Source organism: Mytilus edulis, chromosome 1, assembly GCF_963676685.1.
Source record: "Mytilus edulis chromosome 1, xbMytEdul2.2, whole genome shotgun sequence".
NCBI lineage: Eukaryota > Metazoa > Mollusca > Bivalvia > Mytilida > Mytilidae > Mytilus > Mytilus edulis.
The window spans coordinates 56,535,071-56,561,577 of NC_092344.1; the positions used below are offsets into that span (position 1 = coordinate 56,535,071).

General features: G+C 31.9%; 1 protein-coding gene across 1 annotated transcript; it reads right to left on the bottom strand.

Annotated features, from left to right (window-relative positions):
* Window positions 1–6,278: 6,278 nt before the first annotated feature.
* On the bottom strand, window positions 6,279–26,218 carry LOC139523722 (interferon-induced very large GTPase 1-like). The gene is made up of 7 exons (XM_071317998.1): window positions 26,192–26,218; window positions 24,293–24,433; window positions 22,706–22,808; window positions 16,443–16,697; window positions 13,721–13,804; window positions 12,971–13,135; window positions 6,279–11,676 (listed from the first exon to the last, which is right to left on the bottom strand). Exons 1-7 carry the CDS (start codon window positions 26,216–26,218, stop codon window positions 6,845–6,847), a joined length of 5,607 nt encoding a protein of 1,868 aa, XP_071174099.1. The 3' UTR covers window positions 6,279–6,844.
* Between the last annotated feature and the right edge of the window lie 289 nt (window positions 26,219–26,507).

Sequence of the window (26,507 nt, forward strand, 5' to 3'; positions counted from 1 at the left end):
TTTATGAATGTGTATTTAGAATTATCTTAATTTTTTGTATGAGAATAATGTTCCTTGTTTTCCGTACGAACATATTAAATTTAAACAATTCTTAATATGACAAAAAGGAAAACATATGGCCAGGAATATCTGACAAGGATCTCAATTAAGGACTAGGTCCTAACAACCACTTAACCTTTTATATAATATGGTACATAGACTCAGCTCTGTGATTCTTTTCAAAACAGAACGAAATGCATTGTACAATGAAAGTTCCAACCATGTACTTGGGTCCGAAGCTGTACATAACTCATTACAAACAAAGATTTATTTCGTTTCAAGCCATTGTTTCCCTACTAAACTATGTATTCGACTTACTAGTACACTTGGTACAATCAAAAACATCAGCTGATAAAAAATTGTTCAAATAAGGCCTTTGAAAATAGTGGAATAAATTGCTTTTAGAGTGTCAAAATTCGTTCGAAGTACTTGATAAATTGCATGCTTATAATTGGTGCTTTTGATTTTTCTACCCTATATACCACTTTGTCTCATAGTTTTATTAAGAAAAATTCACACACCTCATTAAATGGTCATTTAGAAAAAGTCAGAATATTCAAACTCTTTTAGGTCACTTTTTTTTTATTAGCAACAAAGGGAGCTTCAGTCAATATATATATAAACAATACACCAACTTTTCATGAGAACTGCTGAAAACATTTTTGTGTTAATGTCTGAAAACTGGAAAATCACTCCTTTTTAATTAATAAAACCCGTTAACTTGGAAACGTAAAATCTAAAATTTATAAAAATTGAAAGTTACCTCATGTTAATAGATATAAACAATTCACCAAAAGTCCTTGCTTTGTGAAAGCATTTTTCAGATATTATCAGAAAACTGAAAAAACCCACCAATTTTATTGAATAAAAACTCATTACCCAGAAACTTAAAATCTAAAATTTATAAAAAAAAAAAAAAAAAAAAAAAAAGAAAAAAAAAAAAGGGAGCGCACGTCAATAGATATTAACAATTTCTCAAAGTTTAATGCAAATGGTTAAAGAGTTTTTGAGTTAATGTCCGACATGTTGACAACAGACGGACAACAGTATACCATTATACGTTCCGTAAACGAGCGTATAAAAAATATTATAATATATTGAGTAGTAATTTAAACACATTCTAGAATCTAGATACATAAATTAATACTAAAAACATAGTCATAAAAAATGGAATGCATTACAAAGGATTATATCCGTAATAAGAAATACTGATTTGTCAAAGACCGAATTATTTTAATATTTCATTTACTGTTATCTGTTTTTGTCCATTTTAATTCCTTGTTATCTGTTATAAGCCAAATCAATTTGCTGTTTTGCTGTTATTGGGACCCCCCCTTGCCCCCCCTCTTAAATAATTTGAATTAAAAACCCAATATCTAATTCAACTAATTAACCTTTATATATATATATATCTTTATTCTCATCACCAAATACATAGGTACAGAGAAGACATGCATGTATAATACAATATATTAACTACATAAACATAAATATACAATATATACAACAACAGCAAAGACAAAAAGAACTTATTCAGGAGGACACACTCGCTTGTTTATAATTCGTATAAACTTACATAAATTAATGAGATCTGTCCTATTTGTAGACGACATAATTTCAGTAAATACAATAATGTTTGGCCTTACACTAAAATTTCGATTTATAAATTTATTTCTCTCTTCTCTAAAATGTGAACAATTAATAATGTAATGAAATTCATCTCCAATATCTAGCTTACATAAATTACACTTTCTATTTTCCCTTTCTATATTGTACCATCTTCCAAGTTCGACTGGAAGTTTATGGTTGCATATTCTAAATTTACATAATGTCAGAAAATCTTTTTCGTCTAAAATATTAAAATATTCTTCAAAATTGAATAAATTACCCTCTTAGTTTTTAAAACATAATAGAAAAATATATATAAAATATGTACTCACCTGAAAATAGTCAAAACCAAGGTTTCAATAAAAAAGAGTCTTTATTTCTTGATAGCGTATGGCAGAGTGACGCTAATCAAGAAAAAAGTTAATCCATGGAATTAAACTAATTTTCAGGTTTTGAGCCAATCAAAATTTATTTTACAAAATTGTCAGTGTAAAAGTGGCAGATTATTGTACCACGTGCAAAACCACTCATTGTCAATGTGGCTATTTCTATTTCCTTCTTTATCAACTTATAACTTGTCAAAAGACGTCTAATTACATAAAGTATTTATTTGTTAATCCTTACAAAAGAACTAATGGACATTACATAATTTAATCTCTCGACTTGCTTTTTCATAGACGAGATAATACATACAAGATAACTTGAAAATAATCGTTTCTTTGTTTAGCAGATTTACACCTTATAATTCTGTATTAAGCTAGATAATAAAGTGAAAGAAAACTTGTGAACCAAACTTCAAAATGGTTCAGCCAAATATAAAATTAAATTTTCAAAATGTCGTAACTATTGAATATAAAAATAAGAATATTTCCTATAAAAAACTAAAGGAAATTTAATGCAATTTATGACTATGACAACTCCCCACAAACCTACCAGCTTTGGACCCAAAAGCTTCAAAATGTTAAATTCATCTTTAAATATTCAAATATAATTTTCTTTTCACATGAATTAATTGTAAACGAATCTGAAAAATAATACCAGAACGGTACAGTATATTTAAAAAATGTCAACATGATAACTTTATTACAACAATAATGTCTTTGAATTGTATATGTATAGGAATTTCCATAAATTCGCACTGAATATCCTCCAATAAGTGTGTCGAGTGGAATCCTTCAAGATTACTAGATATATACATACGAAAATGAATATCTTCCATAGAATTGATTAGATGAAGCGAGTGTTTTCCTATAATAACGGGTTATGTATCAATGCGGTCAACACAGCAACAATGGTAATTCAGTAGCAGTTTCGTTGTATTCCATATGAACAGAGACCGTAAAATCAGAATAGTGTCTATGCATACTACATGTACTAATAATATAAAACTGAAAAAATACATGTTATATACACAATAAAAAATATAATTCTTGCTCATCAAGGTCATATAAAACTAAGGGGAGATAATCAAGATATGCCATATGAATATTGATCAAAATAAGAAAAACTTAGTATTTACATCTTTGTACATTTTCTAGTGTTCTTCAAAAGTTAAACCCAAATGGAAACATTACAATATAAAACAAGATTATCTTTGTCTTTAAATCTTTTTTATTCAATCAGGTGGTGACGGCCACTCAAAACCAAAAAAAATAAGATAATTATCCAAAATAATAATGGTTTTATAAAAATGTTTATACAAATGAGGTCAAATCAGCTGCAGATGCTATCTTAGTTTTATTTGAAGAATCTGCTGGCGGATTTAGAATATTGGCGAATCCTTGGTGTGTCACATAGACGTAGGCATTGAATGGTTGTTGTAAAATATATGGAAGCTTATAACGATTTCTTAAGCTATGAAACGCTTTGGAATTACATTTTTGACGGTTTCTTAAATAATTTGAATTAAAAACCCAATATTTAATTCAGCTAATTAACCTTTCAAAATTGAATAAATTACCCTCTTAGTTTTTAAAACATAATAGAAAAATATATATAAAATATGTACTCACCTGAAAATAGTCAAAACTAAGGATTCAATAAAAAAAAGAGTCTTTATTTCTTGATAGCGTATGGCAGAGTGACGCTAATCAAGAAAAAAAGTGAATCCATGGAATTAAACTAATTTTCAGGTTTTGAGCCAATCAAAATTTATTTTACAAAATTGTCAGTGTAAAAGTGGCAGATTATTGTACCACGTGCAAAACCACTCATTGTCAATGTGGCTATTTCTATTTCCTTCTTTATCAACTTATAACTTGTCAAAAGACGTCTAATTACATAAAGTATTTATTTGTTAACCCTTACAAAAGAACTAATGGACATTACATAATTTAATCTCTCGACTTGCTTTTTCATAGACGAGATAATACATACAAGATAACTTGAAAATAATCGTTTCTTTGTTTAGCAGATTTACACCTTATATTTCTGTATTAAGCTAGATAATAAAGTGAAAGAAAACTTGTGAACCCAACTTCAAAATGTTTAAGCCAAATATAAAATTAAATTTCAAAATGTCGTAACTATTGAATATGAAAATAAGAATATTTCCTATAAAAAACTAAAGGAAATTTAAAGCAAATTTCTGCCTATGACATTTCTGAGCACTTACCCCGTGTAAGATTTCCTTAATTTATAGCGTTCATAAAAATAAAAGACAAAACTTGCATTTTCTCTCTATGTTCTATAATTAGTCATGTCGGCCATTTTGGATGAAAGACGAGGTCATCAGAAACATTTTCAAACTAGATATAGGTCATTTTCAAAAAATGTCGAATTTTGAAATTGAAAAATTTATTAAAAGTTACTTATTCAAACAACCCTCTACATAAGCAAATCAAAACAAACAGTTCTTTAAGAACAACATATTAAAAGATGCAATCTTAAGGATGTCATACAAGAATATTTTGAAACATTTTTTGATCGGTGGTACAATATTTTGTCTATCCTGTTACCATTTTCAAAAGAAATTTTGGGTTATTAAGAAAAGGTTTAGATAAAATGTTAAGCTTGTTTTACGTTACCAATTATATGGTTTTCAAGAGAATAAACTTCTATATATATTCATTCTGTAAAATAATAGATTATTTGCCAATTTTCTAAGTTGTACTGAAAAATGGCTCTAAAAATTGGTTTTCAAAGGTTGTAAAAATTACCACCAGTAATGCAAGTCTAAGATAGCAATTTATATTGTTTGTCCTTTTTCACCCTTTCAAATAAACCCAACATCAAGTAAATCCCTCATAAGTTAATTTACTTTTCTCTTTATTTCGTTGGTAACAGGAACGTACGTTTCTGATATATCACTATATAAAAGTCTATCCTGTTACCTTTTTGTCTATCCTGTTACCGATATCAGTATTGCACCTGCAAATGCTTAATTGGGAAGATTAAGACGTTATAACCTTAAGATGAGTTCAAACAATGAAATATTTCATTCGTTTTCCACCTACATGTTAAGATAAAAAATTTAACGACGTTTTTGTCTATAATTATCTATCCTGTTACTGTAACCATAGCAACCATAGTAACAGGATAGACATAACAGGATAGACAAATTTCTTCGTTTTTGATTGCTGTTGTGAAATAACTACTCCCTTTGGTGAGGTGATTATGGTTTTCTATTGTGAATTTGGTTTCCAACACGTTATTGCACTTTTTACAACCATAAATAGTGTAATTAATCAAAATGGTTAATTGGTAACAGCATAGACATGAAAAAAGTACGCTCTATTTTTTTTTCACTAAATGTCATGAAATTTCTTTTCTCTACACTGTCGTTCAAGAAACGATACGTTTTAAATGTAAAGATTACTTTCATTTTTGAAATCAACACTGACTGATTCAATATTCATAGGGAGAATAATTTAACGACTGATTTAAGTAGCGGTAACAGGATAGACATGAACCTCCTGTACGCTGATTGAATTTAGTTTGTAGATAATCTGTTACATACAATGATAAAGAAGCTACGATTTTTCGTTAGAATTATAATTAACGTTCTTGAAAAGTCCCTTTTGCAGATATCAAGGCCATCAAAAAATCAGAAAAAAATCATTTAAAATGTGTTTTTCTGACAATGTACGCACACAAATACCCCCAAAATCGGACTTAAATGCAGTTTAATCTTATAAAAATAGATGTAAGGTGTGTTTATTATTAATGTTCTGAATCACAAATCCGACAAGCTTTCATTTAAACCATTACAACTGAAATTTCCATTAGAAATAAAATTGTTCGCATGGGTGTACTGAAAAATCGACATTTATTGAAAATGACCCATATCATAATGATGATGTGACGAATTTGGTTATATTTGACCCAGTGGGTTCAGAGAAATGATTTTTGTAAAAGTTAACGACGACGAACGACGACGTCGATGTACGACGGCTGCAAAGTCATGATAAACGCTCACTTGGCCATTTGGGCCAGGTGAGCTAAAATAAGACGCTGTTGGCATTTCCTCCTCTTATATAATTCCTAGTATTGATCTATCAAATCTCTGTCATCATTAGTAAGGTATAACTTAAAATCTGATTTTTTTTCTAAACATGAAAGTAGCAAATATCGAACCTTTATAGTGAATTTGTGGCTTTCCCAGAGGAAAATAGTACCAGGAAAGTCAATAATAATGTGAAATGAAAAATATTATTTAATTCACTGCCTTCTAATACTAATCATTAGCGGCATATTCTCAAAATTCTGTTATTCGTGAATACATCATAATATCAAAATGTTTTGTTTGAGAAAAAAAATAGCATTCTTAACTTTGTTATCTTCACTTAATTCACTCTGATTCTTAAATCTGATCAACAAACAATAACAAATATTACAACAAATCTGTTTGTACCAATGAGCAAATTTCGCACTACTTATTGATCCTGACAATTTCAGACAATCTGAGTCTGGATGGATTCAAGACTGGTATTTTACATTTTTGAGACACACATAATAAAATGTACACAAACGGTGACGTCAATCCCAATGAAAAATATCACTCAAACATTACATCATTTATCAGTTTCAGCTATTCAAGCTTAATTAATGTAACGTACCTCTTTGACGAGAGGTCGATGAGATTTGAAAGCACGATGCGTGTTCAAGGAACAATTTTCATCAAGCATGCTTAAGATTATAGATTTTGGAAGCGAAACAGTTACAACAATGCGGATAAGTGTATTCATGTAACTAACTATTATGGAATCACTTCGCCTCTCCTTGTCAAAGATGCAATGGCTTCTTTTTTGCTTATGTTTTTGTACTCTTGGATTTGTTTTGGCAGAATATACCCGTGATGTGATACAAGCTCTTTCCTAAACTTATAAACAAACCACATCCAGTAGTCTGAAGTATTAATCTTAGCGGAAGGCTCAATATCCCAGTCATTAAAAAAGGATCTGTAATTTCTAAATGTGTGGAGATTACCTTTGTGACCTACACCTTTACAGATTTTCTGGCATTTGTAGTCAGCAACACCGCAGTAAAATGTAAATTTAGAATTAACCATATAACTGCAGGGTTGATAGACCATCACATTGGTGTCTTTTACTCGTGATCCTTTTACACCAAGAGGTCTATGTTGAATGCATTTATGTTTCTCTTGTGGGTGGTAATTACTTGTGTTTTGGCATGTTTCTCTACAAAACGGACATTGCTCAGTACATCCCCAGAGTCTATCTAAAATGACGCTGTACGGATTTATACCTGTCCATTGTACAACCCCTTCTGATTTTCGAAAATACCTTTCCTCTAGATGTTTTCTGAGATCGCCTAATTGTTCTATTAAATGATTTTGTACATTAGAACAATCATTAAATTTTAATGTTTTGCAAAATTCGAATGCTTCAGTTGGGATTGCAATATCTTGACTGAGATATCTTTCAAAATTATGAACCCAGTTCGTCATCGTACCTTTCGATTTTATGTTTATTGTAGCAAACTTAGCGTTTTTTTCAATTAATTTCATAAATCGATCTACTAATTTATCTACGATCCATAAGTATTTATTGCTCTTATTCATATAATTATCAAATATGCTTTTGTTGGTGAATTTTGTTATCCATTTTAATGCAAATATCTTTGCATCTGATAAGTATAGCCAGAAGTTTTCAATATCTTTTTTTTCCGCAAGATCCGTCAGAATTGCAATCATTAAGCTATGTTTTGTTGTAAAACTTTCGTCTATAATAGTTTGTACAACTTCCAAAGGTAACATTCTTTCTATTTCTTTCTCAAGAATTTTTTCAATTGTATTGATTAAGAGACTTGTTAATTTCTGTTCAACATTCTTATTCTGAAATTCATCCCTAAAAAACTTCCATGTTGACGACTTATACTCATTCATTTGTGCCATTACATTATGCTTTTCCCAATAGCGTTTGTCCAATTTTGTAAAAAAATTGGTTGTGTACATTGAAATATGAACCGCCATCTTTACTTTAAGCGCTGCTGTGATTGTATAATTGGTTAAACTGTTGATCCCAGCATTATGATCATCTATCATTTCCTTCAGTTTCATGAAAACTTCCCTAACAATCCCTTTTTCAAATCCAATATCCTCTGAATGTAAATTCGATAAATATGTATCAATAGCTGCAAAAATTGTATTCATCAGGTGGAATGCTTGTTTCTTGTATTTGTTGATTCCTGTCTTCGGTTTAAATAATTTTGTTAAAAAACTTCCGTCTGTTGAAACGCTGACGTGATTTTCATCGAGATCTTCATATGGCATGGAATCTTTTAATTCTGTCATCTTTTGGTACAGAGATTCGTTAATTCTATTAAATTCTTGGTGAGTAAGAGGCCAATCTGCTTTGAATAATTCGAAAAGTACATCTTTGACTTCGGTTCTTATTGATTTTTTCGGCGAAATGGTTTCCTGATCCCATGGGCTGACCCATGTAGCCCAGTTATCATTGAATATTTTTGATAATTCGTCGTTAGACAATGAATCTCCCCTGCACTTGTGAGCTAAAGCTTCAGCTTTTCTTTGCAGTTCTATTTCGTGGAATGGCTTTTTCAACCCTGCTACATGTTGACCTTTTATCATCATAATTGATTTCTTACCATTGCTGATAAGCTCATGCGTATGCTCTGTTAACTGTATACTTCTTTGTTGTCTCCACTGCTCCATTATTTCGCTAAGCGAACAGTTATCGATAAAGGAGTTAAAGTTGTCGCTTTCGGAAGATAAACCATCTAACATGACCCTTTGTAAATCAGCGTTTAGTAGATTAACAACGCGTTCAAGTTCACTTCCTTCTGTGCAGCGAATAATTTCCCTATTCGCAGTCTGCTGTACAAACATACGCATCTTCTTTTCTAAGTTCCAAAAGCTTTTATGGAATTGTCTATCCATCTCATGGTATGCTTTGACTTCAAGGCTATTTCGGAAACTAAAAACAAAATTATCAGATAAAATGCCAGTCCACAAATCTCGAAGTCGCATTGTCGTCTCAGAAATGGTATAAAAGGTCTTTTTTCTTTTTGCAAAAACAAACAATATATCTTGCTTAACCTCTTTTACATCTCTGCTATACCCTAAATTAATTGGGGCCATTGGTGGGTCTCCATACCACAAATCTGAAAAGTACCGCATATGTGTCTCGGGATTTACCTCAATCACTTGATTAAATGTTTTAATGTCAGATATTCCTTCGTGGTTCGCTGCATCGACAGTGAGTTTATCCAGTTTGTCCATCATTTTATGTCTTGAATGAGTCATTTTACTTGTTGCATCCATTGCTGGAACATTTTGATGCACAAAAATGCATGTCTGCTTCAGTTTTAAATTTCCATTGGCTAATCTAAGTCTCATAAATGCATGTACAGCTATTTGAAGTACATCTTCCATTTCAGCCGTATTTTCACCCTTGATATTAATTAATGTTATATTTCCAAGGCCCAATACAAATGTGGCAAGCTCATTATCATGAGAATGTTTTTTATCAGCAAATTCGGGTGCTCGTAATCCCTCTGCGTCGATTACTAAGACATAATTATAAGGCAAGATATCTTCTTCTACCTTCACTAGCTGTGCGTAAACTCCTCTTGTACATCTACCTGCACTCACAGCAAACTGCAGACCAAACATAGCATTAAGTAGGGTAGATTTACCAGAGCTTTGAATGCCTAGAACTGATATAGTTAAAATCCTTTGGTCACCAATGCATTGCATCAATTGATGTAAGACGGCTTTTACCCACAAAAATGGTACCATTGCCGTATCTCCATCCATAATTTCTAAGGGATATCCTTTTTTAATTAGATTACTAACTATCAATGGAAACTTTAGAATAATTGGGTCAATATATGCACGGGTTGTCATAACGGCCTCATATATTTGACCCATTTCACGTATGACATGTTCGAGTCCAAAGGAAGCTTCTACCAATTGTTGTTCTGCTAAATCCACTTCTTTTTTTCTGCATTCGATATCAACCGAGTTGTGCTCGATTGCAGATTTCATGTCTATCCAGATGGTTCGATATTGATTTATAAGTTGTGGGACACACATTCGACTGTTTTGATCCAAATATATTTTCATCCACTCTATAAAGTAAATCATGTCATCTTCATTTGCTTCTATTCCTCGTGCCAACTGCTTTATAAACATTGTAATGAAAGGATGAGAGTTATGTATTAATAAATAAACTTGTTCTGCCCTTTTTAAAAACATCCGATTTTCTAAAATATCTCTCTCCTGTTCCAATTTTGATTTATAAAGTTTGTTCATTGCTGTACAGTAGTCTTTCCACGTTTGTCCTTGCAAAGGTAATGCTGTTCGTTTTGCAGTTGAGATATTCTCACATAACGTGTTCACAACTTCAACCGCCATTTGTTTGCTTTCTGAACAACATGACATTTTTATTTCGTCAGAAATTCCTAAACTGTTTGACAAATGAATTAGCTTAACAGGATTTATATCTTTTAGCAATTCTATAAGCAATTTCCTCATTCCTTTCGTTATGTCTGCTGAGCTTCTTGTTCTGTCGACAGTCTTTAAATTAAAAAAATGTATTTGATTTTGAAAAGCTGTCATCATAGTTTTGTATTCCTTCCAGATATCATTGGGATGTGGCATATTCCCTGGCCTGCTGGATTCAAATGCATAAATAACTTGCAAATCGTAGCCATGTATTTTTCTTAATATATCTGTAACCTTAGTGATCTTAAGTTGATTAATTTCACCATGAACAACTATGACATGTGAAAGTCGGCATACTTTTTCCAACTCGCATTCATGGTTTAAGCTATCTCCCCGTAAATTCAAGAACATTATTAGGTCATTGAATATGTCATTATCCTTGTTTGATGGCACAAACCAAGATGCTTCTACCATCCCACTTGCAACACGTCTAGTTGTTGTTCCTAATGGACAGTCTTTATGAAAAAATGTTGGGTGGTACCTGTCGTACAAAACATCATTGATTATTTTTGACTTTGATAAAGTATTACTCCCAATTCTTATAAACGATATGATTTTTGTTTCATGATGCAAGGCATCGATCTGTACAGACTTCTGATCTGTTATATTATCAATAAGAACTTTACGTAAAGCCCATTGAGATAATACAAGTTGACCGGCTGAATCTTTGTAAATGAACGGAACGGCTAGTCGACAGCAGAATAGTTTTGATATCACCTCCTGCTTCAGCATTTGGTCGCAGCAAAGAAATGTTATATACAGAAGATCTGCAGGATTTATTGAACTAATACTTGTGTCTTCAAAGACATTGTCATCGTTGTCAGTCAACCTATTTTGTTCATTCTCAAAAAGGACTTGCAAGTCTTCCTCTCGCGAATTGTAATTCAACATAATTATTTTTGTGAGAAGAAGCCATGGAAGGGACTTTTCAGTTACAGTCTTAACTGGCGATTTTATTTCTCTGATGTCTGATAAAGTAATTCCTCCGGGGTAAAAAATTTCAAGTGAAAGATCTTTGAGAAGTTTTGAAATCTCATACTCGATGTCTTTTGGCATAGCCTGTCGTAATTTATCAACATACCATATTTCATCTCTATCATCTGAAATAATTCATAAAATATATTGGCAAATATATCTTATGAATATATGATTGAATGCATGTCTATATGAATGTATTAATTGTTTTTTTTTATAATGTATAGTGTTTTTGCTCATTTAACTTAAAACTACATAACACATAGACAGAACCCGTTAAATTGTCGGCAATGTAACTTATTTTATACTCGCTGATAAACGTATTTTCAAATTTGTCTAGAACTATTGTGAAAAAGGTCGTGACTTATTGTATAAACATGTTCGATTGATAGAGATCGTGTGATTAATTCAGATTGATGTTTATCGGGTGTTTCTATAATTGATTAACATCCCACTTCTCTTTTTCAAATGATGCATGCACATATGTATATAAAATAAGAAGCTACTAGTATTCAATAATAGCTAATAAAACAACTATCGATCAAAAAACCAAAGGACAATAATGAAAACAATGTCATGTGACTATACTGCATTAAAAATGAATAAAAGAAAGCGCAGGAATAGCAAAAAGTGAACAACAAATCAGAGAAAAAACATAAGATTTTATTAATTAATGTACATTCCATTAAATGAAAACGATTGTGACAGACGACATCCAATGACTATGCTCATATCGTTAGAAAGGTACAAAAAGAACTGAGAGAGTCCACCAACGTTGTTAGTGCTCTACATTTCACCTTATCCTGGACAATAGTGTAAAAACTAAAAACACCATAACAATACAATTAACGAAAGATATCTATTAGACAAACTAGTTAAAAAAAACTACATTGAAAACTTGACTGAGAAGCATAAATCTTACCACAAAATTGGAACAAACTTTCGATGCTCCGGTAGGTAAGCAGATACTGCTCTACTAATGGAATCCATTGTGTAGCTCATTGTAAGTACAATTTCAGTTATGAATCTCATATGGTGGTGTCACAATCAAGGAAAAGGGGTCAGGATTGTGGTTTCGACAATTGAGATATATCCATGGTCAGAAATGAAATAGATATCCCATAAATGTCAACCATCATGTGATTGCATCCTTTTTTTTATAAAAAAAAAATTCACACACATTTAAGAATTTAAAAACCTTGGCATTCATATTTTTTTGGTCGAAGCGTTCTCGATGAAGCAAAAGCCAGAAAAGCGCGTAAGAAGCACCAAATGTATTAAACTGTTTTTTCAACAATGAAGATAAAACAAACGCATATAATTTGAAGTTATTTTTAAATAAAATGAAGTGTTGTGAAGGTATTTATATATTTTTGGTTTAAAAAAGGATTGTTGACATATAAAAAAATCGAAACTCACATTTTAACTGAACGTATTCAAACTGTTGTGGCGTGGAAGTCAATGTTTGTTCTAAACTCGAACATACGGAATATGTTCTTTTTGTTTGATTCACAGCATCCAGTAATTTGAAAGGAAACTTTTCTTGTTTTGGGACACCAAGAGCATTCTGAATGAACATTAAATCTGAAATGATAATTGCTTCTTTTTCTTTTACAATTGATATTGATATCAACATCGTTGTAGATATAGACATTTTGATTGTTGTAATCATTAATTAACACCAAACGGCATTCATATGTAAGATTATTACAAAAACATATCCATTAGACAATAGAAAATCTAAATACTAATTTCATTGATTTTCAAAATACCAAAACGTGCTTTATATTTTACAGCCACAATGGCTGTGATTGCGTACCCTAATCAAAAAGATTTATTTTGCCGGGCAGATGAGTCATACAAATCGTAACTCTACATCCATTTTACATTTTGGTTAGTATTTGAAAGATAAAAAGCTTACTGCTATTTCCATTTACTAGAACTTGGTTTAAACCACTGATGGTGGAGGAACTGTTTGTCCTCGAGAATATCATCAACTCAGTAGTTTTCAGTTATTGATATGATTTATAAAAAAAAATGTCCGCTCGTGGTCTGATATTGAACCTTGCTCTGATTATACATCTGATATGAAAAATGCCATGTAATAATCTGTTATAATCAGATAACGTGATTATATTTTGATTTACTTAAAAATCAGTAAATACTCACCACATCTTTCTAAACACTTTTTAATTGGAATGTCAAAAGAAATACGCTGAACATGGAAAAATATTTCCGGCGGTACCTTTATACCTGAAATATGATTTAAGAATGCAGTTATCATATTTTCTCAACTTTATTACATTTCATTTCGTGCCCAAATTGCCATGATACATTATTTTGGTTTTTTTTATGTACATTTATTGGCAAAACAGTTATGCATATCATGTACAAAGCAGTAGGTAAATAATCCTAAAAAAAATCTGAAAAAAGCAGAAACAAGTACAAACATCTTTTAATGGACCATGTTGTAAACATGTAAATAAATAAATAGTAATCAAAGGTACCAGGATTATAATTTAATACGTCAGACGCGCATTTCGTCTACATAAGACTCATCAGTGACGCTCAAATCAAAATAGTTATAAAACCAAACAAATACAAAGTTGAAGAGTATTGAGGACCCGAAATTCCAAAAAGTTGTGACAAATACGGTTAAGGTTATCTATTCCTGGGATAAGAAAATCCTTAGTTTAGGCAACAGTAGTATACCGCTGTTCGAAAGTCATAAATCGATTGAGAGGAAACAAATCCGGGTTACAAACTAAAACCGAGGGAAACACATCAACTATAAGAGGAAACAACAAAACACCAGAAACACTAAAGTGCAACAAAAAACCAAACGACAATGTAACACACACAGAAACGAACTATAGGATAACAACTGCCATTTAAAATTAATATCAACAAGCTTAGGTAGTAATGGGTGTTATTAATAGTTTTCTTGGTTTTTACAGTTTGTTATCTAAAGCAAGGTTTTCTAGCGGAGATAAGCTCTATACAACGTTTTATTTTTATCAAAATTGATTTTACTTTCCAATTAACACATTTTCTTTGAATAGGTTCATTGCATTTGCGCCAATTTTTCACAAAATCAAATCTTTCATTTGCGCAAAAAAAATTAAGATGACTGAGAAAGTTCATACTCATTTTAATATGAAACTGAGAGTCACTTAATTTGGTTCAAAACTATAAGACGGTCACGTGTTTGAGGTTTCAAGATGGACATTTTCAATTTTGAGACAAACAATCCGTTAGATTTTTCATGTCGGAGCTGTTTGAATCCGACTATACGTATGGATTTTTTTCATTTTTGAAGGCATCATGGTTGCCTATAATTATTTTCATCCACTAGATTTGAACTTTGGTTAAAGAACTGTATTTTAACATTATTATGAAAACGTATCAGTGTATAGTACTTTCATAATGGTTACGATGACTGAAATCGGAGGAATAATTTATGTTTTATCATGCAATCAAAAACTTTGTTTTGAAGTTAGTATTAAAAGTCTGGTTTGAAAAAAACTTTTTGATATAATTTACCTGTATTTACCTGTAATAATTGCGCAAATAAAATGGTTTGTGGCGCAAATGAAAGATTACTTTGGCGCAAATGAAATGCCAATTTAAGCTTTACAGCTTTGTACTCTTTGTTTAATATATACACTATTTGTTATCAATATATAGGGTTTCTTTTGTAGTTTTTATATAATTTTTTTGGCAATGTTCAAGGCGCATTAAACACAATTCCAAAGTTTAGTGGCACTTTCATATAAATATGTCCATTTTCTCTTACGTCAAATACTTTTGGACATTTGGTTTGTATTTAGTATTGAGTTCATACAAACAGTTTATCTATTGTTTTGTTTTACTTTAATTTTGTAGATAAATTCATTTGTCACAATTGTATTTGTTAGAGATTATAAATTTGAACTGCTGAAAGTCTGTACACTTTATTCCAGATATTCTAAGATAGAAAACTATTTTTCTACTGATATGACAAACTAATATAAAGTCTCCAGTCTAAACTAGGGAATAAAAAATCTGCCCCTCAATTAAAATTGCATTGAAGTAATGGGGGAACTAATTGGGTCCCCGTTCCAGTTGATAGGATATTATTTCAAAGCTAGGGTTACCTATCATGATAACTTTAATAGAGGAGTAAGGCTTACAATAAAGGTTCCTAGTTGTTAAGTTGAAGTGATTCCTCCGAAAGTATTACGGACACCATCATGAGTAGGTTGATCGTTACTAATTAAATGTATTACATATGTAAAAGATTACGGTACATGTATGTTCCAACTGCCTGTAATACAACCCCGCCCTCCTTTCCCGGACTGAAACATCATCGAATGATACTCGGCACTAAATCTGAACTTGAGTAACACGTTAGTGGTGCAGTAGTTGTCAATTCTACCTGAGCACATTAGATCTCAATTTGGTGTGGTTTGCGTTGCTCATTCGTTTGTACTATTTGTACTGTTATAGATTTATAGCAATGATAAACCATTAATTTGATATAAGACGCTGTAAAATCGATAATTTTTATTCTCGACAGTCACTTTAGTTTGTAGTTCATTATCATTCATAATAATTTAATAAAACTATTTAGAGCTATAGGATGTTAAAGTGTGATTTCATTCTTCTTGGTAGTTTTTTTTGCTTGATGTAGGTGAGTTGATGAGATCTAAAATATGGTATAATCATGTGTTGGTATTTTATTTGTTTGCACTTATCGTTTGTATGTGTAAATGATTTTCCTGTGCTGGTTAATTCTTTTTTACCTATTGATGATCGTTGATGTCTTTTAAATTAATTGATTGTGTTTTTGAGTTATTGCCTCATTAGTGCATACACGTCATCCCAATGTATTCATATCAATAAAAATTACTTTTATAATCCGTGCACAGTGCGTCAGCTAAATGCGTATGGTCTGATTCAAACATCAGATTGGCAAGAAATTGTCTCACATTGAAGTGCAAACGGGAAACAATGTCGCACCACTGCTGAATCATCATAAAATTTCGCCATACTGGTTGCTTTGGATAAACCTCTTCAAGGTGATATAACGTAGCACTTTCGTATCCTAGATTAATCCCTATAGTCTGCCATTCTTGTCCAATGCTCTTTGCGATTTCTAAAATTTCTGAAAATAACAAAACAATAAAAAAATAGATAGAGTTTTAATTGGTGCATAAAATATTCGTTCCAAAAAAAAAGAAATAAATTTGTCAATGAAAGAGGGACGAAAGATACCAGAGGGACAGTCAAACTCATATATCGAAAACAAACTGACAACGCCGTTGCCAAAAATAAACAGACAAACAGACAAATAATAGTACAGATGACACAACATAGAAAACTAAAGACTAAGCAACACGAACCCCACCAAAAAACTGGGGGTGATCTCAGGTGATCCGGAAGGGTAAGCAGATCCTGCTCCACATGTGGCACCCGTCGTGTTGCTTATGTTATAAAATATACAAATCCGGTAATTAGTCTAATTCGCTAGGTCACATTCGTGAAATGGGAAGGGTATTGTAGTTACGACACATAAGGAACATATCCGATATCATCTGTGAAACGGTTATTCCATAACGGTCAACCAACTCGTGATGGCGTCCGTAAAATTATGGAACTCTTAATAGCTTTCTTGTGAGCAGCAATCCTCTATCAAGGAAGTCATTATAGGAAATACAAGCGCGGAAATATCGTATCAATTGGGAGATATATACTCCGTATGCAGGCGTTGCTGGAATATTGCTACATAGAAATGGAAACTTCACAATTGGGAAGCTGATATCATCTCTTTTGTCGTAAAGTTTTGTTTTCAACCGACCTTCATTGTCAATTTCTAGATGTAAGTCAAGATATGAGCCAGACTTAACTGTATCTGTAGTATCCTTTATCTCTAGTTCGGTGGGATAGATTCGTTCAACAAAGTCACCAAATTGGGTATTATTTAGTGAGAGAACATCATTTATATATATAGCGGAACGTAAAGGTAAAGTAAAGTTAACTTCTTATCTTTCTTCCTAAGAAGTTCCTGTATGAAGTCAGCCTCATAATATTAAAGAAACAAGTCGGCAAGAAGAGGGGCACAAGTGGTTCCCATTGGAATTCCGACAGTCTGTTGAAAAACACGTCCTCCAAACGTAACAAATATGTTGTCAATCAAGAAATCAAGCATCTTGATAATGTCAGTTTGAGAGAATTTTTTGTTTGAGAGTGTCAGATTGATTCTTTACAAAGTAGGATTTATCCCTCCCCAAGACAAGATACTTGTATCTACGTTCGCCATTCTTTTTAATGAAACAAAGTAATACCAACTCTTTCCATTTGTCTTTTAGTTTAGAATGGGGAATACTTGTGTAAAGTGTATAAAAATGTTTTAATACTATTGCAAGCTGAGAGAGTCTTAAATTTTATGTACTCTAAAAGATCTTTGGAATTTTTTAGTATCCACATCTGATTCACGCCACCTCTAGAATAGGCAGTTTCAAAATAACTTTGGAGCCCGGCTTTGATTGCTGATAAAATAGATGATAATAATTTATAAAGAGGTTTCGTGGAGCACTTGGAAGACCCAGCAATATACCGTTGTTTATAAGGACACTTATGTAGTTTAGGTATCCAATACAATAGAAGATCCAGTTCTTCATCTTTGGTTGAAATTCCAAAGGAACATAGAACAGACATATGATTATCCAGGATTTCATCTTTGGTAAGTGTCGTGAGGGTATATGTTGAGTTTCCAAGTGAATTGTCAATACCTAATTCATTTATCAAGCAGTTTATGTACTGATTTTTACACACAAAAACGATGTTGTTTTGGGCTTTATCTGCGGGGACAACAACATATTTGTCATGGAGGTAGGACAAGTGTTTTGCAACATTTGGGTCTTTAAAAATTGACGTAGCGTGAGTATTGATAGACCCATTTAGTTTCTTAATTCGGATTTGTATCAACGACCTCACAGCCTTAATCCATTCGGAAAGAGTATCTACGTCTTCTTTCGCGCGTTTAGCCCATTGCCTGGCATAATCCTCGACTGAATCCATCAGTATTTTGAAGTTGTATTTCCAATTGATGGATTTAGGCTCACGATATTTCGGACCTTTGGATAACAAATTTCATAGGGAAGTGTTATTGACAATGTTGATGTCTCTGTTTATAACGTGACCAGCCGGATTATATGTGATTTGGGAACTAGCACAGGTGCAATCAGGAGGTTTAGACTGGAAGTCGTCAATGTTGAAATCCTGCAAAACGTGTTTGTAATTGAAAATTTTAGTTGCAATTGGTTTGGTATAGGTATAAGAAATTATTGGTATAGACTGATCTTTAAAATAAGGAGGTATTTTCGACTGAACTAATTTAGAAAGATATTGCATACGTTGACGCCATCGAGACCTTTGTTGGCAAAGGAAAGTTTAAGAAAAGATATTTTTTCTCTTTTTCATATTTTCCCTTTTTCATCTTTTCCAATGAAAATAACACTTTAGATCGTTTATGTCCCAAATTGGTTTTTAGATTAGCCCTCTTCAAAAACGATTTAACAGAACATTTGAAAACCAATGATGTAACAATATGAACAACCGATAGCAGCTCAATCACTACAAGGTACCTAAAAGAATAGCCGAATTAAATGGAACTGTATTTTACATTCTGACGTCAAACACGCGACTCTACACTAGAGTTGATGTGAACATTGCCATTCAGTCACAGGACTTCAAATATTTCAATCCTTTATGGGTCGATTTAAAATACATATATAAGTAAGCAATGAATGTGGTTGTTAAATTTGATAGATGCTTTTGTGTGCTTCTTCGTTAAATATTTGTTTGTTTTTGTTCTTATTGAGATTGTGACACGGTGATGACTGCTGTACCCCTATTTTGACAATTTTACCTATTATGTCTGTTTTGTTCACGCATCGTTGTAAATATAATGAAATTTGATGCGACTATCTTACAAGTGATAAGTTTAGCGCTATAACACCAGTTTCAATCCACCATTTTCTACATTTGAAAATGCCTGTACCAAGTCAGGAATATGATAGGTGTTGTCCATTCGTTTGATGTGTTTTATCATTTGATTTTGCCATTTGATTACGGACTTTCCGTTTTGAATTTTCCTCGGAGTTCAGTATTTTTGTGATTTTACTATAACTAGGAATTCCATAATTAAGCAACTAGGAATTTTTACAAAAAATACGTTATGAGTCATGTCAGTAACGAACCACTGACTACTGAACTTTTAATACCTTCGATGAATAACAGTTAAAACACTTGTATCAACCATAGGCTAGTAAATGAAAGTAACAGTTTATTAATTTCATGCACCGAAGCGTTTTTATGGATTTATCTGCTTCAAGAATGCTCAAACTCACCTCCTTGAAAGTAAGATTTGTAAAAAAACATAGAAATGATAGGAGATAAATGATAAAAATGTACCTATAAAGAAAACAAAACTCAGCTAAAATAAAATTAAAGCCTCAAATCGATAAAACCTTATTCTTTAAGTAATTTCCGAATCGGTCAATTTGGGAAGTTTTAGAAAAAAAATGTTATAAATCAATGTAAGTCAGTTCTGCAGAAACGACTACTCAGATGAATATGATACCCTTGCGAACTCACAGTCCTAGCCTTTGCCTGCTGTGGTGTGGAACAATTGCTAGATAATGAAAATATTAAATAATAAATAATATAAATTGTGGGCATCCGACTGAGAAACATTTTTAAAATCGGTTCGTTTTTTATAAAAAAAAAAAAAAAAAAAAAACACCACAAAAAAACAAGTAATTACGCAGCGCAAATCTCATCTGCTTTTTCTAGTAACGTCCCTAAGACCATTTTATTCAAATTTATAAGAGATTGGTATTAACTTCTATTTTCAGGAGAGTGATTCGTTCTAAGATCTCTAGTGTTAGCAGTTGAAGAAGTTTTTTACTCCCCCAGCTTTGTGATGAATGATCAAAAGAGTGTCTCAGCCCTAGTATTTGTTCGTCTTCATATTTATCACAATAATATTTTTTTTCTTTCCTTTTTTGTTTTACCGTACCTTGTTTCCATTTATTTTTTGAATTGTGTTTATTGTTTTGAGGACTTAACATAATAATAAAAAGTATGCATTATTCTTTTTTTTTTTTTTTTATTTTTTTTTTTTTTTTTATACAGGTGCTGTTTATATTGTCATATGAGTAACAAAACTAGTCGGCCAGTGGTTGTAAGCATTTATTCCCAATCATAATACTGACTCTCTGCTGAAATATCAATCCAACTAACTTATCAAACATGTTGCTGATGAATAAAGGATTTCGATATCATCTTCTGGATATTTTTGAAGAAAATTAGTGTGGTTCTTCATAAAGTAAGATCTTCCAAAAATATCAAATGAATTTTTTAAATTCTATGAAAATATCAGACACTAGTATTTAAGTTTTATTTTTTTCTGTTTTATTTTGGGGGGGGGGGGGTGTAGGAAAAAGGCGAGTTGTCTTCTTCCAACTTGCAAGTATAATCACAGGGCAAACTTACATCTATTGTGTTTTGTACAGGTGGACTAAATAAAGTTCCTTTATATTTTTTCTGAGCCAGCGTAAAGTAAACGCCAATCAAATAATCAATTTATTTAATATAATACGCTTTAATGATGTTGCCATATGCTTTTTGAATTTTTAAAAACACCTTTCTTAAAATCATGCTGTCCAAATTTTGTTTGAATTGGCCTTTTATAAGTTTTTTTGTAGAAATTGTTTTATTGTTATTCCCCATGTGAGATTGAAAAATCGTAATGTAAAAAATTCCACAATGGTTCACAATGCTTTCAACATAAAAATGGTAGCATATGCTATACATTTATAACTATGGGACACCATACTGCATATTTTGTTAATAGGAACAAGTGATCAGTATACTGGAGTTTCTTATTGACAGCATATTTGTTGAATTTGAAGGAAGATTTTTTCAACCGATTGTTCGCATGCCTATGCGAACAAACTGTGCGCCTCTCATTGACGGCATCTTCTTATTTTTCGGAGTCGGAGTTCTATCACACACTTGTTAAACACAAGAAGATCAAAGAAGCCAGATCATTTCATTTCACATTCAGATATATTGATGATGTTCTTTCCATTAACAATCTAAATTTTTCTAATTTGGTTCCATTAATATATTCTCCAGGACTAGAAATAAAAAAAACCCAACAAACACGACTTCCTCTGTCTCATTTTAGACTTTAAAAAAAGTTCATCGAATGATACCAAGACCTTGTTGATAAATAGTCCGTATCACAAAAAAATAATTCACAATGGTCTTGAAGTATAGATTTTAGATACTGACGTTGTTGAACAACTTAATTCGTGTTAAAGTGTTCTTTTATTTGTGTTTGTAAATTATAACTTTTTATGTTTAGTCTATTTTTGATAATATTCATTTGACGTGGCTTGGAACTTATACGTTATTGTGCTATGGTAAATTTTTGTGGTCTTGTGGTTCTTTATTGATTATGTGCTTTGTCTGTATGCCTTTTTTTCTCTTTTTTTTTGCATATTTGTTTGTTTTATAGTGATTGAGATCATAACACAATGTTGACTGGTGTACCCCTATTTTTGACATTTTAACCGCTTATGTATGTTTGTTTTGATTTCACATTGTTGTCAATAAAATAGAATTTTATGCGTTTGTCATAAAAGTAACCAAATATTTTCTTCATAAATAAAATACATAAATGGGGAATGTGTCCATTGGACACAGACGATGCAACAGCTTTCATATTATATGAAGGTATAAGAGGACATAACTGAAGAAAGGTAAAAGAAAGGCCATCAAATTTCGAATTTGCTCTGTATTTTTTGGCAATAAGTATTGTGTATAAGTCTCATAACATTTAGTTGAGACAAACTAAAGTTACAGAACGGAAACGACAAATTCAACAATTTTTCCATATGTAAACACAAAACACTGAATTATTTAAGGATAAAACTTAATGAAACGGCGGGGCATAAAAAATGTCTGTACCTAGACAGGAGTATGACAGTTGTTATCTATTCGTTTGATGTTTTTTAGCTTTTTATTTGGCCATTTGATTAGGAACTTTATGTTTTGAATTTTTCTCTGAGTTTGGTGTTTTTGTTCTAATTAACTTTTTACCTAATTCAGGGATTTGCCAAAGACGTTCTAGTTCATCAGAATCAAAAGCATCATGGTATGTATCTGAGTCACTGCAATAGTCATCAAGCTCTGCCATTGGAATCTATAAAAAAAATTGAATTAATTGAATAATCTGAAAAAGGAAGCATATAACGAAAGATGTTTTAATTACTTTATATCTTCTGTTTTGTCTTGAGTCTTTGATAAGTTGTCGCTTCTGGTGGAGTTCTGCTCGATGTATCGCTAGCCCATATATCAGTTTTGTGCTGACATGAAATATGATATATTTTCATTTTCTGTAAACTTAGTTTTTATAAAATATGGAATTATTAGAAATCCTCTACTATATATTATTCATAGATTGCATTAGATGTATTTGGCTCTTTTTATGCTTCATTTTTTTTTTATTTGATTTGGCCTAATTACTGGTTTTTAACGAGTATCGCAAATGAGTCTTGTGTTATAGAAAAACGCGTTTTGACAGTTAAATACGCTCATTAGTAAGGTCAATCATTTATTATTTTTTTGTATTGAAGTGCCCCTAAATTTTTTCATCAAAATTATTAGATTTTTCAAGTTTTACAAATCTATATTGATTATGACTGAGACTTCTATATGTGTTCTAGTAGTCTCAGATTATGACCATAAAACCTTAAACTTTAAAAAGAAAAGGAAGTTACAAATGTTACAAAGTGAACTTTATATCAATGACATTGCCGACAGTATTACAGAGGGAGGTTTGGCATGCCACAAAACCAGGTTCAACCCACCATTTTTTCCTTTAAAAATGTCCTGTACCTAGTCAGGAATATGGCCATTGTTATATTATAGTTCGTTTCTGTGTGTGTTACATTTTAACGCTGCGTCGTTTGTTTTCTCTTATTCTTTAGTGTAAATTCACATTGCGATAACACGTGTCACGGTACTTGTCTATCCCAAATTCATGTATTTGGTTTTGATGTTATATTTGTTATTCTCGTGGGATTTTGTCTGAAGCTTGGTCCGTTTCTGTGTGTGTTACATTGTAGTGTTGTGTCGTTGTTCTCTTATATTTAATACGTTTCCCTCAGTTTTAGTTTGTTACCCCGATTTTGTTTTTTGTCCATGGATTTATGAGTTTGAACAGCGGTATACTACTGTTGCCTTTATTTACAGGTTAGTAAATCACAAAGTATTTCGGAATGGTCATTAGTAATTGTGCCAATGTTCCCTGTTGCTCGCATTAAAATCCGTTCAGTTTGTTTTTTCTTTAAAAGATGGGCGAAAGATACCAGAGGGACATTCAAACTCATATGTCAAAATTAACACCATGGCTAAAAAAGTAAAAGACAAATAGACAAACAAAAGTACACAAAACACATAGAAAACTAAATTCTGTTAAAAAAAAACACAAAAACTGGGGATAATCTCAGGCTAGACCCTGCTTCACATGTTGCATCTTTCTTGATGCGCATGTTATTACAAACCCGGTAATAAGTCTAATTCGGTATGTCACATTCGGAAAAAGGAGTACGGGATTGTAGTTACGACATTAGAAACATATCCGTTATCATCTGTGAAACGCATATTCCATAAAGGTCAACCAACTCGTGATGGCATCCGTAAAATTAACGAAATAAAGACTTCAACTTTACAACTTGGAACTCTTGGTTTAATAGCTTCCTTTTGAGCAGCAACTCTCTCAACTTTGAGATATTTACTCCGTATGCAGGCTGTGCTTGAATCTTGCTACATAGAAATAGAAAGTTCATAATTGGGAAGCTAAAATCATCTCTTTTGTCGTAAAGTTTTGTTTTCAACTGACCCTCATTGTCAATATATATAGATGTAAGTCAAGATATGAGCCAGACATTGCTGTATCTGTTATATCCTTTATCTCAAATTCGATTGGATAGATTTGTTCAACATAGGCACCACATTTTGATTAATAGTTCTATAGTGGCGAAAAAGCCTCATTGTTAACAGTAACAGTCTATCGAAAAAATAATAGAATTTGTAAGCCCGGAGATTTCATTCATAAAAAGGCTTCATCTGTTATTTTACAATATCAATATGATGAAAATCTGATAATTGGTATATTGGATTTGTGTATTGGTAGTATGACAGAATTAAGTATATTTATTTGTTTTATTATAGGTGTAACACAGTTTTGTAATAAAATGAAAGCTGTTTGACTGGTGGTCATTGTAGAACACTTGATGACTTATGATTTTGAAGAATAAAAAAATTGCATGAAATTTATAAACCAGGGTACATATTGCCTGTTTGTCGGATCTGAAGTACCGATTGCGTACATCCGAAGTTCCGGGAACCAGTTCTCTCTTATATGGCATTAAAGGTTTGTTGATTTTTCAGTACAATACACTATAAGGTGTTGCTTTAACAATCAATTGTTGTTAATTTAACATAGAAAGCCATGGGACCATGCATTAGTAGTTTCCTTTCACAAGTAAACCGGATGATGACGTGATAAGATTTGATCCAACTCATCAACGTCGGTTCATTCATTATGACGTCGGTGATATGTTCTGGTCAAAGAATATGACGTCAAACAGCCGTGATGTGGTAATTTTATTAAGAGCTGGGCATAGTGTTACAGACAATAGGAACACCGATTTAGCCATTATGTAGCTCCTGAAATTGCTAAACTAGTTAAATTATTCAAGCTGTTAAGAATTTGTTAATTTTATTCTTGGCTTTCACACGCAGAACAGTTACGAGTGAAGTCGCTATAACGTCATAAACACATCGACATTGACATACCCGACCTAAAATGGCAGTTCACAGATTTGTATTGTCCAAATGAATATAAACCAAGACCTTTACAAAATGTTATTTACACGCATTTGAACTGTGTAAATTACGACTTCTTGCAAAATATCTTTTAGGTTCGAATATAGTGAATGTCCAAAGTTTTTTAAACAGAATATAGGTGACCATTTATAAATACGATGTGAACTACCATGTTTATTTCGTGTTTATTTTCGATGTCCGATACTCGTATGGCAAAAAACAGATATGTTGAATAATAATAATAATATTGATATCTCTTCACCGAGGACTAGACAAACAAACTTCATCTTCAAAGATTCAAGGGGGAGTCTACATGCCAAAAGAATAATGGAATTCATTAGTCGAAAAAAAAAAACAATGCCATGGATATCAAAAACCGATTGAACTAAATATAAAACTTTATACAAAAAAACAACACAGAAAATGAATACTGATCAATACGAATCCCACCAAAAACCAAGGGTTATGTAAGGTGATCATGGTAACAAATCCTGGTCCACATATAGCACCTGTATTGTTTGCTTAAGTAAGTATAAACCCGATGACAAGTCTATTTGGTATGTCACATTCGCTGAAAAGAGGACAGGATTGTGGTTGCGACAATTGGATCATATCCGTTGCCATCTGTGAAACATATATTAATTCGTGATGGCGTCCAAGAATATTTCGAAGAGATGATTTCAACTTCAATACTTGGAACTCTTCATCAAAAGCTTCCATGTAAGCGGCATCAGGGAAATCATTTTAGGAAATGCAAACCCTGGAATATCCTATCAACGTGAATTCCAATGATAATACAACTCAAATTTGAATTGATGGATTCTTATACACATTGTTTGGATGAATCAAGACTACCTCCCTTTTGTTTAATGATTTTTATTTTTCTCGTGGCTGAGTTATAGTACTTTTATTATCTTGTTCTTATGGCATACTTTTAATCTTGCTCTGTTAGTTTATAAGATAATATTTTAAAAAATGAAAAAACTACTTAATATTCATACTAATGGGG